The sequence below is a fragment of the Ooceraea biroi genome, chromosome 14 (assembly GCF_003672135.1).
Source record: "Ooceraea biroi isolate clonal line C1 chromosome 14, Obir_v5.4, whole genome shotgun sequence".
In the NCBI taxonomy this organism is placed as follows: Eukaryota; Metazoa; Arthropoda; class Insecta; order Hymenoptera; family Formicidae; genus Ooceraea; species Ooceraea biroi.
In genome coordinates this window covers 3,772,047-3,788,459 of record NC_039519.1, presented here as the reverse complement: position 1 = coordinate 3,788,459, position 16,413 = coordinate 3,772,047, and the positions used below count along the sequence as shown (strand labels likewise).

General features: G+C 40.7%; 1 protein-coding gene and 1 non-coding gene across 2 annotated transcripts; both read left to right on the top strand.

Moving 5' to 3' along the window:
- Window positions 1-935: 935 nt before the first annotated feature.
- LOC105287041 lies at window positions 936-2,196 on the top strand. The gene is made up of 2 exons (XR_003407415.1): window positions 936-1,307; window positions 1,824-2,196. It is a non-coding gene; the product is annotated as an uncharacterized LOC105287041 (transcript).
- A 5,423-nt stretch (window positions 2,197-7,619) lies between these two features.
- LOC113563337 (collagen alpha-1(I) chain-like) lies at window positions 7,620-16,177 on the top strand. The gene is given in 7 exon segments (XM_026974804.1): window positions 7,620-7,662; window positions 7,782-7,926; window positions 8,428-8,439; window positions 9,194-9,218; window positions 9,220-9,345; window positions 13,305-14,073; window positions 14,113-16,177. Coding segments are annotated over 7 exon segments (2,949 nt in total). The 3' UTR covers window positions 15,942-16,177.
- The last annotated feature ends 236 nt before the right edge of the window (window positions 16,178-16,413 follow it).

Sequence of the window (16,413 nt, the reverse complement as noted above, 5' to 3'; positions counted from 1 at the left end):
AAAATAAGAATATCCCATGAATTTTCATATTCAAATTCAAATTAAAAAATAAAATTATAAATAATAACTTAATTTATAATTTTAAAAAGCCTTCAATATTACAAATTTATATCTATACAGGGTGAGGCACCTAAAACAGGCCACCTGAATATCTCGGCTGTTATTGGTGATAGAAAAAAATGTGTCAGACCAAACTTGCATGGTTTCGAGGGACACATAATTTGTTCTAAATAGTTTTTTATTAGATGGACGCGTAGAGGTCATATGAAGGTCAACTTCGTTTTTTTAAATGGTATGATTTTTTACGTACCTACCATCTAGTAGAGCGTTTGAAGATGCGCACATTGATCTACGGCTCAATCATTCAAGGTCACTGAAGGCCAACTGCAAAGGAAAATAATTTACTTTATATTGCCTAGAGTTCTCTGCTATTGAAAATACCGTAAATTCAGAAATGAAAAAGTTCTAGCCGTTAGAAATTTTTTCTTTTCCGAGAAGTTCTGAGTTGATGATATCATTATTTTTTATATTGCCTAGAGTTCTCTGCTATTGAAAATACCGTAAATTCAGAAATGAAAAAGTTCTAGCTCTTAGAAATTTTAGCCTTCAGTGACCTTGAATGATTTTGACCCGTAGATCAATGTGCGCATCTTCAAACGCTCTACTAGATGGTACGTAAAAAAACATATACCATTTAAAAAAACGAAGTTGACCTTCATATGACCTCTACGCGTCCATCTAATAAAAAACTATTTAGAACAAATTATGTGTCCCTCGAAACCATGCAAGTTTGGTCTGACACATTTCTTTCTATCACCAATAACAGCCGAGATATTCAGGTGGCCTGTTTTAGGTGCCTCACCCTGTATATATTTTATATAAGATAATTTAAACTGTATATATTAAATGTACAGGCACAGAGGGGATATTCGAATATGCATTCGCACGAGCAGATGTCCTACAACCATGGATACAGCTACCAGGATCCGCGGGATCAATCGGACAACGGTGGCATACCTGGCGTTGCTGGAAAAGATTATCCGATCTTCCATGAAGCTCCGCAGACGCGGTTCAATTGCGGACAGCAGCAATATCCGAGCTATTATGCCGACCCTGAAGCCGACTGCCGGGTATTCTACATTTGCCAGCACGATGGTCGTAAGGACTCGTTCCTCTGCCCGAATGGCACATTATTCAATCCGAAGAGATTGGTTTGTGCATGGTGGAACACCGTGGATTGCTCTCGCGCGCAAAGTTTCTACTCCATTAACGAGGCGGTTGCAAAAGCAATGGGGGAAGCTGATAGGTGAGTTATGTAAGGAATTGTTCAAAATACGTATGTACTGCCTACTGTGCGTCCGCACGACATTCGCATGCGATTACATAAACGGACACCTTCTTATCTGCCGCGGGTTGAGTACGAAAAATGTTGCGGTAATGTCTCTTAACGCTCCTTGTTGAATCCTTTCATAAAGGAAAGACAGAGCCGCGCGGCTCGTTAATTATAATGGGCTACTTTCATTTGTACATAGGAAAGTAATTAAACTCTGACTACCTCACTTGCAATTTTTGCCGCCGCAGAATTAAGTGATGCTATTTCGAGGTTCGAGGAATGTAATTACATTTGTTACTGATTCAAATTCAATATCTGCGCATATGGAATGTCGATTTACATGTCGGTAATTTTAATGTCTTTGTGTATCATTTATTTGATCTCTATTTTTCTACTTTTGTGCACTCAATATTTATTACATATATATATTTTACTTTATGCTGCACATGTATTATTACCTGTTCTTTTTTGTATTGAACTCGCGTTCAATACAATTCAAGCAGCTGCTAACGGAAAGCTCTCTCGAGAATACCAGCATGAATCCAATATTGAAAATGCATCCTGGAATAGGTATAATCAACAGGAAGAACAACGTGAATGGAATAAAGATAGTGTTGCAGAGCATTACAATCAGCACTTAGATTTTACGACGAAAGTCCCGTATGAAACACCTGTGTAACATATCAGCTCGTCCTGTTTATGGTGTTCCTGAATTTTTCGTTAAATCCTTCACGAAGGTGGACAACCGTAATCGTAATTCCTATTTGCCAGAAATGGATTTCAGGATTACAAGTGCTGAATTTAATAAATAAACAATGAGGAATGATTTTGCAGGACCAGCGTACGTTTACTTGCATGTGTGAATAATTAAACAATGTTCAAAATGTCAGATATATTTCAAACATACGGGTATTATATCGATTATGTAAAAAGTTGCATAATATAAATTATGTTTTCAAGATAAATTGCATAGTGCAGATTGCATGTGCGCAATCGTATAAAACTTTAGCAGGATCTTTTACTTAAGAGTCTTGCTTTCCTCAGGTTTCTTCTGCCCCAGTTAGCAGACTCAGAATCGTATTTTACCAAGTTGCGCTCTCTGTTGATTCTCTATTGTCTGTAACAAGTAGTTGCGTCTGTACATACATGTAATAGAACATTTAATTAGATCAAAATAAAAACTGAGTTTTTGGCGAAACATATTTAATTTAATAAATCGTGTAAAAACGGTATTGTACTCTCGATGCGATTTTTGGATACTCGATGCGTAATAGCATTAACATGTTCTAAAAGTGAAAGAGATAGAAAAATCAATATTAAGTGCCCTGAAGACTTCTCGTCTTGGATTTCTCTTTGCTCGGCATTAAATGGATTTCTCCAACACGAGCAATCCATTTAATCCCCTCGTTCTTTCGTGCTTGTAGATGCAGTCGAGTTACATTCAAGACAGCTTCGGCTTATAATATCGCGATTTATGGACGAAGGAAGGGCTCTCGTCATCGATAAACGTGCGATGAATAAATGATGACGCAAGTCAAGTGATGGCGACTAGTGTTTCTCCACGTCTTTGATATTTCCCGGATTCCGGGCAAAAGTGGCGAACGCTTAGATCTCTCTCGTGGATCCAATCTTCCGAATATACATATAATTTTTAAATTCACTGCAACCGTTCAAGTGTCGATTCGCCACGTTGGTTTGTGCGAAGGTCAATCGTGGCTGGCGAGATGGACGCATCTCCCGCCTTATATTCTCACGGATTCGCAGCTTATACGATTCTCGTATTCATAGATTTCGAACAGACACGACGTAGACGTGAAACAGACGTGCATGACATGCCAATTGTATAAAGTTTCGGTATGGAAATCCATGCACAATTCGATTCTCGCGTAATGCACGGTGAATAACGTCAATCGCAAAGATGGATCTCGACAACCTTGATTAAACGTCCCGTTCTTGATATAGGAAATTGCGCATCAGTCCTTGTTACGATTGAAAAGTGGCTCGAAAAATTTCTCATTAGGGAGCAACAAGGTACGCAAAGAACGTTCACACTATGGGGATAATGGAAGTTATAAAAGTAATTAAACTTAACGCACAGCTGCTAAAAACGGTTGTTAACCATGCGCGTGTATGATGAAGCAATATAAGCTTCTAAAGTTGTGAAACGCAGGATACAAACTAGTAATTCTTGAATAAAGGGACTTTATTCTTTAAAAAAGACATGTTTACTTGTTATTATAGAAAACTGTTTTATTATAATAATTCAATTTTTATTATATATATATAGCAAAATGCACATTTATTTTATAGGCTAAACTTTTTATTGATTTTTATAATTATTTTTGTTTCCAGACAAAATGGCATTTTCTAATTTCATTTAAATCAATTTCAAATCAAATTTAAAATCAAAGAATATGAAGTATAAAGTATAAAGAAATGTATATGTACATGAAAATAAACTTCCTCTATTTTCTACATTTCTCACAAATTTCTGAAATTTTTTTATGATTTTCTTTTCTAAAGATAAAAATAATTTCCATGGATATTGGTTCACCAATTATCACACTTCACTTATCAATAATTTCCTTGGTTATTATAAAATTCCACATCAGCAGCTAATTACTTCAAATAATAATCCGGCAAATATTTTCGCGATGATCGGTGCAACATAAAAGGAATTATGAAGAATCGAGTGCACGAGGATGACAAGGACGACTTGTTTTTCTATCCGAACAATCCATCACTGATGTAACACAATTGTTCAGAGAAACAGGCGATCGCTGATTGAATTCAGACCTTTCCGTTTTATTCGCCCTGATTTTGACGACGTTTAATGGTAGAAGAACTGACATTCGAACACGCTTACTCGTCGCGGCATTTTCTCACGATTATGTCGTGATTGTAATTCTTCCTTGGACTAATGTGATTGATTTGTTGCAGTAAATTATTTCGAGATTTCGTAAGATCTGCTAGGGATCATTACTTTTTTTTATTAATGGAAATTATTTATTGATTGCTCGAAATGGCCTAACCGTTTTCTTCTCACTTGAGAGCGGATCGTGAGATAGTTAATGTTATACATAATACAATAAGTACATTCCGCGCATGGTTTGCGAGGGAACCAAGCGGAAAGCGCGCGCGATTGAAGTCTCGCGCTCGTGAGAACAAATTTGATGTAATTATCACGTAGATGCTTCGTGCCGGGACGCTTAGAAGAGCGCAGAGATTACGTGCTAACTATATTTATAGATTTTTTCCGTATTTCTCGTCACATATCATCAAAGTAGATTAGTTAACTAATAAAGAAGTGTTATAAAGAAAAAAATTATTATAACTTATTCATGCACATTTACACATTCGTCACAATACGAGGAAACTTATTAGTCATAGTTGCGAGTGACGAATGCATTGGACACTGCTGCCATTATTGTAAACGTTATCAATGTTTTGTCTAACGTTAGAACTATTTATTATGATTATTACGGGCTTTAAAGAAGTCTTAAAATATTCATAAAACAGATGAGCTTCAATATGCGCGTCGCCGCACTTCATTAACGATTAGTTCTAGAGGAGCGGATGATTTTGCAATGCGCGAATGATTATGGCAAACGTATTAAACCGCTATTGGATCTCACAGAAAAGAACCGTTAATATGATTACAGTCGGAATCTTTCCACACTAGACAATGTTGGAATCATTGATGAATATAGTATGCTTTTCATCGACTTCATCCTAGACAAAAATAATATTTTCAATTAAAATTTAACAATCCAATACGTAACAGTTGCCGTCAGATTTTCTATATTTTCGAAGCATAATGCTAAACTTTTGCTCACCAGCCTCTCGCCTGAAATCTAATAATAGGAAACAGGATGATCGTTAAGCAGATAGTTATAGATATAAAACAATTCATAAGAAAAAACCTTTCTCCTGAAGATATAAAAAGCCTCTGGAGTTACAGCACTCTGGAGTACGAGCACTCGTTAAAGAGATGATGCTGAATGCAGTTAAACTGGTTTCCATGCATAAGCAAGATCTCGAGAGGAAGAAGAAACGGATCTCTGCACATCTACGACCCTCGCGGTTTTGTAAACTGAAATCTCTCGGCCGTCTGTGAGGCGGGTTAGCAAACAGCCGTATCGTGGGCTCATCCTTGCCGCAGGACTCGCCATGATCGGTGCCGCGAGCTCCGCGTACGAGTGCGAATGCGAACGGCATACGAGGGGGATTAGAAGAGATCGAACTGTAGGATTACGTAGGATTGCGATGGGCACGCGAAGTGCTGTCGATACGTGACGCTTTTGTTTCACCGGCTTGAGTTACGCGTCGGTCTGCCTCTATGTCGCCCACGCGATGTAATAACTCGCACTTCGCGGTGAAAGCTCCCGAAGAGGAGGACGTGCGAAGACACGTCGTGTCACTGCGCGCGATCGCCGATGATGATCACGCGATGACGCAGGCCGATTACGAATCCAAAGAAGGGCTGGTTTCTTCACGGGGGTCGAACGCTGTGTCATCGGGACAAGAAAGATAATTGACTGATCGTAAATAAGTCATGGAGAAACCACTGCAAGGATAATTGATCGATTTGATCCTCGATTGGAAAAGCTATGAAGTAAAGGAAGCGTGAAATGGGGCAATTAATCACAGGAAAGGTGACAAGAAAAGATTATTTGTGCGAAAGGATTGTTAGCAAAAAAATATCAGATATGATTATCTGATCAGTCATGATTAATAATATTTTATTAATAATATGTAATATAAATATATATTAAGACGTAATTTCGAATTTATAAATCTTTGATGACTATATAATAATCTGATTAAGAGCAATATTTTCATATAGGTTTATTTCTTCATTTGCTTCCTTCCCATGTGATCTTTAAAGTTCTTGGCATACCTTGCACAAAGCACTGCTCTACACTTGTCATTAAATTCGGCTCGTCCTGCTCTATCAAAGCATGGCAAAATCAGTACGATCTCTAATCTATTCTACCCTTCCAATAGTTTCGGATTATTCCGACATCTCGAATGGAAAACAAAGCGAAAGACTTTACGTTGCAAGAACGTGATCTCTTACATGTCCCGCAGGGTATTATTTTCTAGCTTTTCTGGTATCATACATTATTCATTGAGTACCGCATCTCTTTGCTGCAAACCTAAAGTTCCGATATAGAAGCAAGTCTTATGTTTTAGAAGTAGGATTGTGCAATCATTCTTCTTGAGATACAACACCAAATTCTCCATTTAATCAAATTCACATTTAATGACATTTTGGAATAACATTGAAACCATAAATATATTTATGCATTCGTAGAACCTTTAAATGTACGTATGCAACGATATTGATTTGGTGAAGACAATCAAACGCAAATCTGCAAAAACCTTTCATTCTAAAAATTTTTATTGGGTCATGCCTAAAATAATAAAAATCTCTTGCGAGAGTTTTATCTATCTGCGTGAAATAATGTGAAAAATCTTGTAATTCCCAAGCCTAGCTACTAATTAAAAGCAAAGGATAACCGCAACGACAGCACATATCTTTTTTATCTGTGAACAAGTGGATCGAGATACAGACAGGGACGTCCTCACGATTTCCTCGCTCTTCTTTCTCTGCGACGATCCTCATCGTCGGCTGGAGCAACGTGAAATACACGGCGCTCTGGTAGACGTTACTCTACTTGCAGTATTTCACTTTCACTAACCCCGGCCTCCCACAAGCTGCTCATCTCCGCGAGATCCTCCGTTAGTGCCCCCTCTACCCCCCTGGAGGCGGCCCCCTTCGGCACCGCAGCGGGTCACTTACGTCGTGAGGTCGTTCCACGGATGGTGCGCCGCTTATGGATAGTGATGGGCCCGCGCTAGATCCGTCCACAGCTACTTCGGAATCAACCTGTCGATATTTACTTTAGATAATCATTGAAAGAGAGGGTCAGAAAGGTCCAGGTCATCTTGGGCACCTCTTACTAAAAAAAAAGAAAGCATACATATATTTTATTCGGATTAAGTGTACAATAAATGTCCCCTATTACTACGCCCCCTATTATTCACGTTAATCATTATAATAGAAATTATTGACATAACGTATGTGGATAACGGTAATTTCTGAAACAATCATGAAACACGTTATTCATATTAATTAGTTTCATATCATATATTATATTGTACATGTTGCCTTTGTCTCAAACTACCTGTTATTAACGCATAAATTATACTCGACTAAATGATGACAATTATGACGTGAATTGCACGCATTTTTCTGCAAATTCGATGGAACAAAGGGTCCATGCGGAGGCTGGATGTCCTCGTCTCTCCCACGGTTTCCAGAGGTACGGGGCGAGAAAGGATCAAGCCCATCGCTATCTGCGGTTTCGCGTGGTTCCCCACCTTGTATCCCGAGGAACTGAGGAAAAAAGGGGGCTCGATCCGGAGGAGGTCGAAGGATGAGCGTCGCGCCATCCCTGGTGGGGGCGTATCAGCACACTTGGGGTGCTATCCAAGGATATATATGCCGACGAAGTTACTTCCACCATCAGTCACTGTCTTGGCTTACCTCAGCACTACGGTGTGTTTTGTACGCACGGATCGGTTGGGTGAGTCCACGACACCACTTCATCCCTCTAAGACACCACGATCGCGCTCTCGCTCGCTCGATCAGGATTCTTGAAAGTTCTTGAAAGTTCTGTCCCACGTCCTTTTTTTATTCCACCAGTGTTCGGCTCCAGAACTGAAGTTTGGTATAGTATTCTTCTTCTCTTGTGCCTTTGTGCCTTCTACGGTTCCCAACGTGACATCAATAACACGCGCGAATGACTCGACGAAGGTTTCGAACCTCCGTGCGCAATAGTTTGGGGAAAGAGGGGGAGGGTCGAGCAACAAATGATCGCAGTGTGTCAAAGTAACATGGTCAGTGACTTCCACTCGAGCGTATCCCGAAGTTCTATTCTCTGTACATCTTGTTAACATGTTTAATACACCAATCATCCTTGAGGATCGTGTACGCGCAAACCAGCGACATGAATTACAGCGGAGAACACATGTTGCACGGCCGCAGAGCCGATATCCGGAACATTGCGTAAACTCATAACGTGTAGCACACGAACACAGTTTATCAAAATATTCCCTTTCCATCATCATACCCCTATAAAAGACGAGACACCAAAATTTAAATTTCGCAATTTTGAAGTGTTTAAACATTTATGTCGACGTTAAAAGTTTAATACAAGATTTTTGTGTTTTGTATTTCTACAGTAAATAAAAAAATAGTATTTGTACAATAAATAAAAATAGTATTTATTAATCTCATTTTGCAAGTAGTTTTATTTAATTTATTTATTGTTCTCTTATTTTATCTTTTGAACTTCTTTAATCTGATTGTTTATCAAATATAATGAGTTGTGTAAATTTAATTAAATCTCGATCTTTGAGACTATTACTTTTCATCACGTTTTTTATATCTACAATACTATCTACAATATGTTATATAATTATCATGTCATATAAAAAAAGCTCTTTATAATATTACAATCATTTTTTATGAAAATAACAGTAATAAAACGTCACAAATAAAATCAGATAAAATTTATTTCTAGCATACAACACATAATTCAACGTTCATGTCCCTAAACATCTCCAGATACCAGTTACATGTAAAACAAATTAATCGATGAGTGCATTATCTTTTCAGATTCGCCCACTCCTTGAGGGTGCTTGCGCCAGCAAATATGCGGCAACGCTTGCTCTGGATCGGTAAGAGCTGATATCAATTGAGATACTGCATTCATTCTGTCACGTGCCTTCATTTCATATAATCGTTCAATGTAGTAATCGGGTTGTTACGTTAGCGCATAATCGAATAAGCGCATGGGAAGAGCTAACAAAAACCCGACGCAAGTAATCACGCGGCAATATCCGCCGGTTTTCCTGCGGAGAAAACAGAAAGATTAGCAGAGATTGCAGTGTCGAGGATAGAGAAAAGAAAGTTCGCAATTTGCGACGTGTCCCAACGTCAAGTATAACCTTCGTCTCGATGATCGAAAGAGATGAAAAGTCTCCAAGCAATTGTTAAGCAATCCTAACTTTACCTTCCGTTCATCGAATTATCATGCCGTATAAGTTCTTGTACGCGCCATTACATGCCACGCAATCAATATGGCATTCTTGGACAATACTTGGATATTGCACACGTGGCAACCGTAAATCATTAAAGAAAAATATAAGTAAAGGAAGAATTGCATAAAGTCATCGCAGTCGCGTGAGCATGATAATATGACAATTTTTGATGAAACATCTTTTATAAGTGTGACTTTATAATTACGTAGATATTGGGATAACAAATGGAACGGAGCTTTTGTCTTGTATAGGATTTTCGACATTGTATTGAGTTGCAATATATATTAAAAATACTAAACAAACGGGACGAATATAAGTTACAACTCAATACACAAATTATAGAGATAATACTTTTTTTATTAAATCACTCGAAGAAACAGACGAAAAAATAAATCAAATTTAATCGTCATTGCGTTAAACGAAAACACGTAAGAGAATTTGCATCAACTTTGTAACACGACTTTTTTCATGGAAATCTCATTTCTTGCAATAATTATTGCAATGTAAATATAAGATTTAGCAGAATTAATTGCTCTCATAATTCAGGTAACACTTTCAACGTCTTGGTTTCAATCATGATGATTACCCAGACCCAGACGTGTTTCAAATTTCAATGAAACCTTCGCGCAAGGTCTACGACATTTTTTCGTAACATCCTCTAATTAAAACGAATTACAGATAAGCCAGCACACTGCCGGCTGGTATTGTTCCAGCGCACTTTTACGTATTATGGGGTCACCCTTTACGCTTACGATCATCCGCATTTAAAATAAAGGTCAAGTATATGCAGCGTGCCGTGTTAGCGCAACTATCGCCTCCGCTTTTCGTACAAATCTTAAAAACAGATAAACATTATTAAAACTTGCAAACATACGAGTGACAAGAATTTGGAAAGATAAAAGAGAAACAAACCAAATCAGATTATAAATAATTAAAAAGTTTCTTATCAGAAATTCAGTTCTCATCGCAATCTCGGCAATCAAGTTGTAACGATTTAAGAAACTAACATGATTTTGGAAGAAGATAATAAATAGAAATAAAAATTTTAATTATTAAAACTAATAACACCAAATAAGTGCAGTATTCCTTCGGATGGAAATGTCATATAAAAAAAACTTATGATCCAGAGAAACAGTCAAAGAGGAGTTAAGCCGTTTCCGCCACAGCTTCCCTTCGGGCAAGTTACGTCAATACTCTGACGCGATCGTGCAATGCTAGTGTAACTACGTAACGGTCAAAGATCCTCTCAAACGATGCATCGAGTACCGTGCTCGGATTATCTTCGTAGATCACGCGAGGCTCAGCCGCATCTTGATCTCCGCCCTATTGTTTCGAGGTAACCAAAACCGGGGCTATCAACCGGCAACAGGAAGATGTACGGATACAGCAATATTGTTGCTTGAAATAGCCTTTTGGTCAAATTATGCGTGATATGGAAATTAGTAACGAACGAAGATGAAGGATAATCTCTGAAAGGATGAAGAAATATCTGTAGACTTATTTGAGATGTATCTAGGTGTAAAAAAAGTTCTCACGCTTACGACGATTAGACCATTTAGTTTCTTCTTTTTCTTCTTCTAGGTCTTGTTTAATGTTTTAATTATGTGATTCCTCACAGAGGAAAATTAAAAAATATTATTAAAAAATTCACGATTTATATTTTTCTACACAAATAATTGTGTACAAGAAATTTGTGAACTATTGATTTAAATATTAATGTAATATATCCTCTAAGTTGTAAGATAATTCTTTTTGTCAGTACAAAGTTAATTTATTAGGTCAATATCGGAGACAATATCATCAAATCTAAGACAAAAAGCTGTTTCACTACTCAGTACATTTCAAACTGATAAATTACCGAATGGGAAAACAGAGATATTAAGCGCGAAATATTTATCTAGATTATCTACATCCCCCTGTCATTGTGATATTATTTAAGTCACGAAGGTCTCGTGTCAAACGTATTTGCCAGGTGACACCCATTAGTCTATGTCGAAGCAAAGTCACTATTAAGTCTTAATTTATCAATGTCAAATTGGACCTGAGGGTATCGATGCTCGCATCTTTAATAATTACAGTTATTCATCATCAATGGTATTCATCGTGATAATAGGAAAAACTAATCAAGATTTTCATAATTCATTCTGCTACTTCCTTGCATGTTGCATCATTCACTGAAGTTATTTTCAACAGTTACATCCTTGAGATCGCGATAGATTGCACGATATGTATATTTTAACAAACTGTATTTCATAATTCATAAACTATTTACTTGGGTCCTAAAACAGAAAGCACAGAAAGAAATAACTTTTTTATTTTTTTGTATTTTCAATCCAAGCCATATAATTAATCGTGTTTTATTCGAGATCATTCATCAAATTGTTTCATAAAACCTGAGATGGTAATCTCCTTGCGCACATATTATTTATTCGAGATCATCATTCGTCAAATTTTTTCATAAAACTTGAGATGGTAATCTGAATCTCCTTGCGCCCATATTCAGAAGCCAGACTTCTGCATCTGCTTAACAAGTAGCTTGCGTGATTCGCGGACGGTGTCATTGCGAAAACGTGCACGGCAGTCTCTACAATTCTCGTGTAACACTACACGCACTCCTGCAGCCTATTCGTGCTGCCTGCCTCTTTCCCTCTTTCTCCCTCTCTCTCCCTCTCTCTCACTCTCTCTCTTCTTCTTTCTCTCTATTTCTTGCACATATGATCCTTCCACTACGCTTGTCCCTCTTCATTTACGCTTTTTGATGCGATTTACGTACAACCGCCAAGCGTGCGAAGAACTCGTAGCTCCTTCGCGCATACGCTTGAAGCGCTCTCGACAATGCTCCTTAATTAATTAGACGGGAAGTTATGTCAGAGATTTTTCAAGACACATTTCTCCTCTGTGAGACTCGCACGCAATCTCTTGCCATCGCGACGAATTGCAGCGGTTACTTCGGTGTCGGCGGCACAAAGCCTTTGGCACCTGAGATAATTGATGTCATAATAACAAAATTCTTTTTGCGATGAAACTGTAACGAGCTGTGGTAGCAATCGCGTCAGATAAAGAGCACGCAATTCGTCAAGGTACGTGCCCAAAAATAATACTATCTTGTTTGCATATGTTTCAGTGTTGCTGGCCATTACTCGTGTAGCTTCGGTAAGTAAATTATATTAATAAATTCTTAATTAAAAATAAAGAATGATTAATAAATCTATCTATTGTTAAGAAAAATAACTTAAGATACAAATATTTCTTATATCGCTTATAGAGATTTCGTTGCAATTAATTTATTTCATCTGCAAATCCAGTAGCTCTCTTTTTACATTCCACATAAATCTTATCGTTTCATTCATCGCGAAAGCGGCACATTAAAGACCATACAAAGCAACGCGATGCAGACATTTCAATTTTTCGCGATCAACACATCTCGCTCCTTCTTTCCCATCTTGCGAAATAACATTTTCGGTTGCGCAAGTTTAAGCACTCTCATATTAATCGGTCGTGACTATGTACTGTCGTAACTTCACAACGATCACAACGATCGGGTCTCGGCGAAGACGCTCCTCCGGACTTTTCCACAAGCACGATTCTAGCGATGTCGGAATCCATAAATCTGATATAATTAATCGTTCAAGGGTATCGCGATCCCACTGGTTGACGAGAGTTATGTCGTACCAAATGTAATAGTTGTATGTATAATACAACAAGACGATTAACAGAATACATACATATATTATATTAAAACGAAATATTATGTTTAATACATTTTACAACTAATATTTTTAATGAGATAATAATACTTATTTATAGATATTCTTTTTGGAAATTACGCGTAATTAATAAATTAAATTTTATCTTACAGGCTGACGAGGGATATAATTATCCTAGGCCTTCACAACCTCTCCAACCAGGTGGTCCGAGTGGAGGTCCGAGCGGAAAACCGGGAGGAGGATTTCCAGGTACTCCTGGTGGATATCCATCCGGCGGCCCAGGGGCGCCTGGTCCCGGAGGACCAGGTATACCTGGCGGGCAACCTGGAAAGCCTGGTGGTGGTTATCCATCACCAGGATATCCAGGTGAACGTCCTGGCGGTACTCAACCAGGTGCACCAAGTGGACCTGGGAGATTTCCATCAGGACAAGGTCCTTCCGAAGGATATCCCAGGGAACGTCCCTCAATTCCCTTTCCGAGTGGTGAACCGACAGGGAGGCCTGGAGCGGGCCCAGGTGGTTATCCATCCGGCGGTCCAGGTGCACCCGGAGGGTTTCCATCAGGACCAGGTGGTGGATATCCTAGTGGCCGACCTGGTGGGCAAGGACCTTCCGGATATCCGAGCGGGGGCCCAGGAAAGCCAGAAGGGCCCGGCTATCCCAGTGGACGACCGGGTGGAGGATATCCCAGCGGACAGGTTCCTGGAGGTCATCCCGGCGGAGTACAAAAGCCTGGTGGCCCGGGAAGTGGATATCCTAGTGGAGGGCCAGGATCTGGATATCCAGGGGGTGCTCAAAGACCTGGTGGTGGTCCAAGTCCTCAAGGACCAGGCGGGTATCCTGGGCCAGGAGGACCAAGCGGGTATCCGGGACCGGGAGGACCAAGCGGACCTCAAGGTCCTGGAGGTCAGCAAGGCCCAGGTGGAACACCTGGCGGCGGCTATCCTAGTACTCGACCAGGAGGATATCCAAGTGGACCAGGAACACAAAGACCAGGCGGCTATCCGAGTGGTCCCGGCCCGCAAGGACCGGGTGGGTATCCAAGCGGTCCCGGAGCGCAAGGACCAGGAGGAGTTTCAGGCGGACCAAGTCCGCAAGGACCAGGAGGGTTTCCAGGTAGACCTGGTACTCAAAGACCGGGTGGATATCCAGGCGGACCAGGTCCTCAAGGACCGGGTGGATATCCAGGTGGACCAGGTCCTCAAGGACCGGGTGGATATCCAGGTGGACCAGGTCCACAAGGACCAGGAGGTTTCCCAGGTAGACCAGGCACGCAAGGCCCGGGTGGACCAGGTGGACCAGGTCCACAAGGGCCGGGAGGTTTTCCAGCTGGACCGGGTGCAGTAGGACATGGAGGAGGAGAATATTCTCATGATGAGGAAGGAACCTATGACGAAGGTGATTACTCAGCTATACCAGGCGAGCCCGGTCGCGACTATCCCATATACAGCGAAGTTCCAGAGACTAGTTTCCGTTGCGACGCTCAACAATTCCCTGGTTACTATGCCGATGTGGATGCCCAGTGCCAAGTTTTTCACATATGTGCCAACAACAAAACTTATGATTTTCTTTGTCCGAATGGAACCATCTTCAATCAGCAATTTTTCGTTTGCGTATGGTGGAATCAGTTCGACTGTAATTCTGCGCCAAGTTTGTATTATTTGAACGAAAATCTTTATGATTACACAATAATGGGAACACCAGGTCAAGGATTCCCTGGCACCGAAGGACCTTCGAGACCTTCTGGACCGGGTACATATCCAAGTGGTCCAGGCGGTCCAGGCGGTCCAGGTGGTCCAAGTGGTCCAAGCGGTCCAGGCGGTTCAGGAGGACTTCAAGGCCCATCAGGGCCAGGCGGATATCCAGGAGGACCTCAAGGGCCATCGAGACCAGGTGGATATCCAGGTGGACCTCAAGGCCCATCAGGGCCAGGCGGATATCCGGGAGGACCTCAAGGTCCATCGAAACCAGGTGGATATCCAGGTGGACCTCAAGGCCCATCAGGGCCAGGCGGATATCCGGGAGGACCTCAAGGTCCATCGAAACCAGGTGGATATCCAGGTGGACCTCAAGGCCCATCAGGGCCAGGCGGATATCCGGGAGGACCTCAAGGTCCATCGAAACCAGGTGGATATCCAGGTGGACCTCAAGGCCCATCAGGGCCAGGCGGATATCCGGGAGGACCTCAAGGTCCATCGAGACCAGGTGGATATCCAGGTGGACCTCAAGGCCCATCAGGGCCAGGTGGATATCCTGGCAGACCTTCAGGTCCTTCTGGCCCAGGTGGCTACCCAGGAGGTCCCTCAGGTCCATCGGGACCAACTGGACCGGGCGGCTATCCAAGCGGTCCTCAAGGTCCAACAGGCCCTAGTGGTCCAGGCGGTTTTCCAGGACGACCAGGCGCTCCATCCGGACCTGGATATCCTGGTCCAGGACCACAAGGCCCATCTGGCCGTCCAGGGCCCGGATACTTAGGTCCATCAGGACCACAAGGACCTACTGGCCCTACTGGACCAACGACAAGACCTAGTGGCCCCGGTGGTTATCCAGGACCAAGTGGACCATCTCCAGGATATCCAGGCAGACCTCAGGGACCTACTGGACCGCAAGGTCCAAGCTATCCGGGTACAGGTACACCTGGTGCTCCTAGTGGACCTGGTGGATATCCTAGCGGTAGACCGAGTGGCCCATCATTCCCTTCGCCAGGAAAACCTGGCACGGGTTCACCATTCCCATCGCAAGGCCCGTCAAAACCAGATCGTGAGTACTTGCCGCCGCGGGCTGAATAAGCGTAAAGTTAAATATTCTAGCCGATATCTAACGACGACTCCTTGTTACCGAATCGTTGTTAATGCTGAATGACACGTGTAAATACGAACTCCTTTATCCGCGTAATCTAAGTGATATCGATTATTTGTGTATTGCATTCACTTTTATATGTAGGAAATCTGATTCTGCTTGCGTATTTACTCATCCTAGGGTTTCCATGCGCACAACTAAGGATTTTTGTATTTCTATTATTTCTTTGGAATATATTATATTAACATAATATATTTAGAAGAAAAAATTAATAAAACTAAATCTTTACTCAATTTAAAATATCTGATTGTAATATAAATATTTTTATAAATCTGTTTCCTTTTAACAATAAAAACTGATATATGTTAAAGTACATATACGAACGTTGTAAATCTTGATCTTACATCGCGTTAAAATCACGTGTTCAAACCTTAACCGTGCGGAAACCTTATGATGAAATTA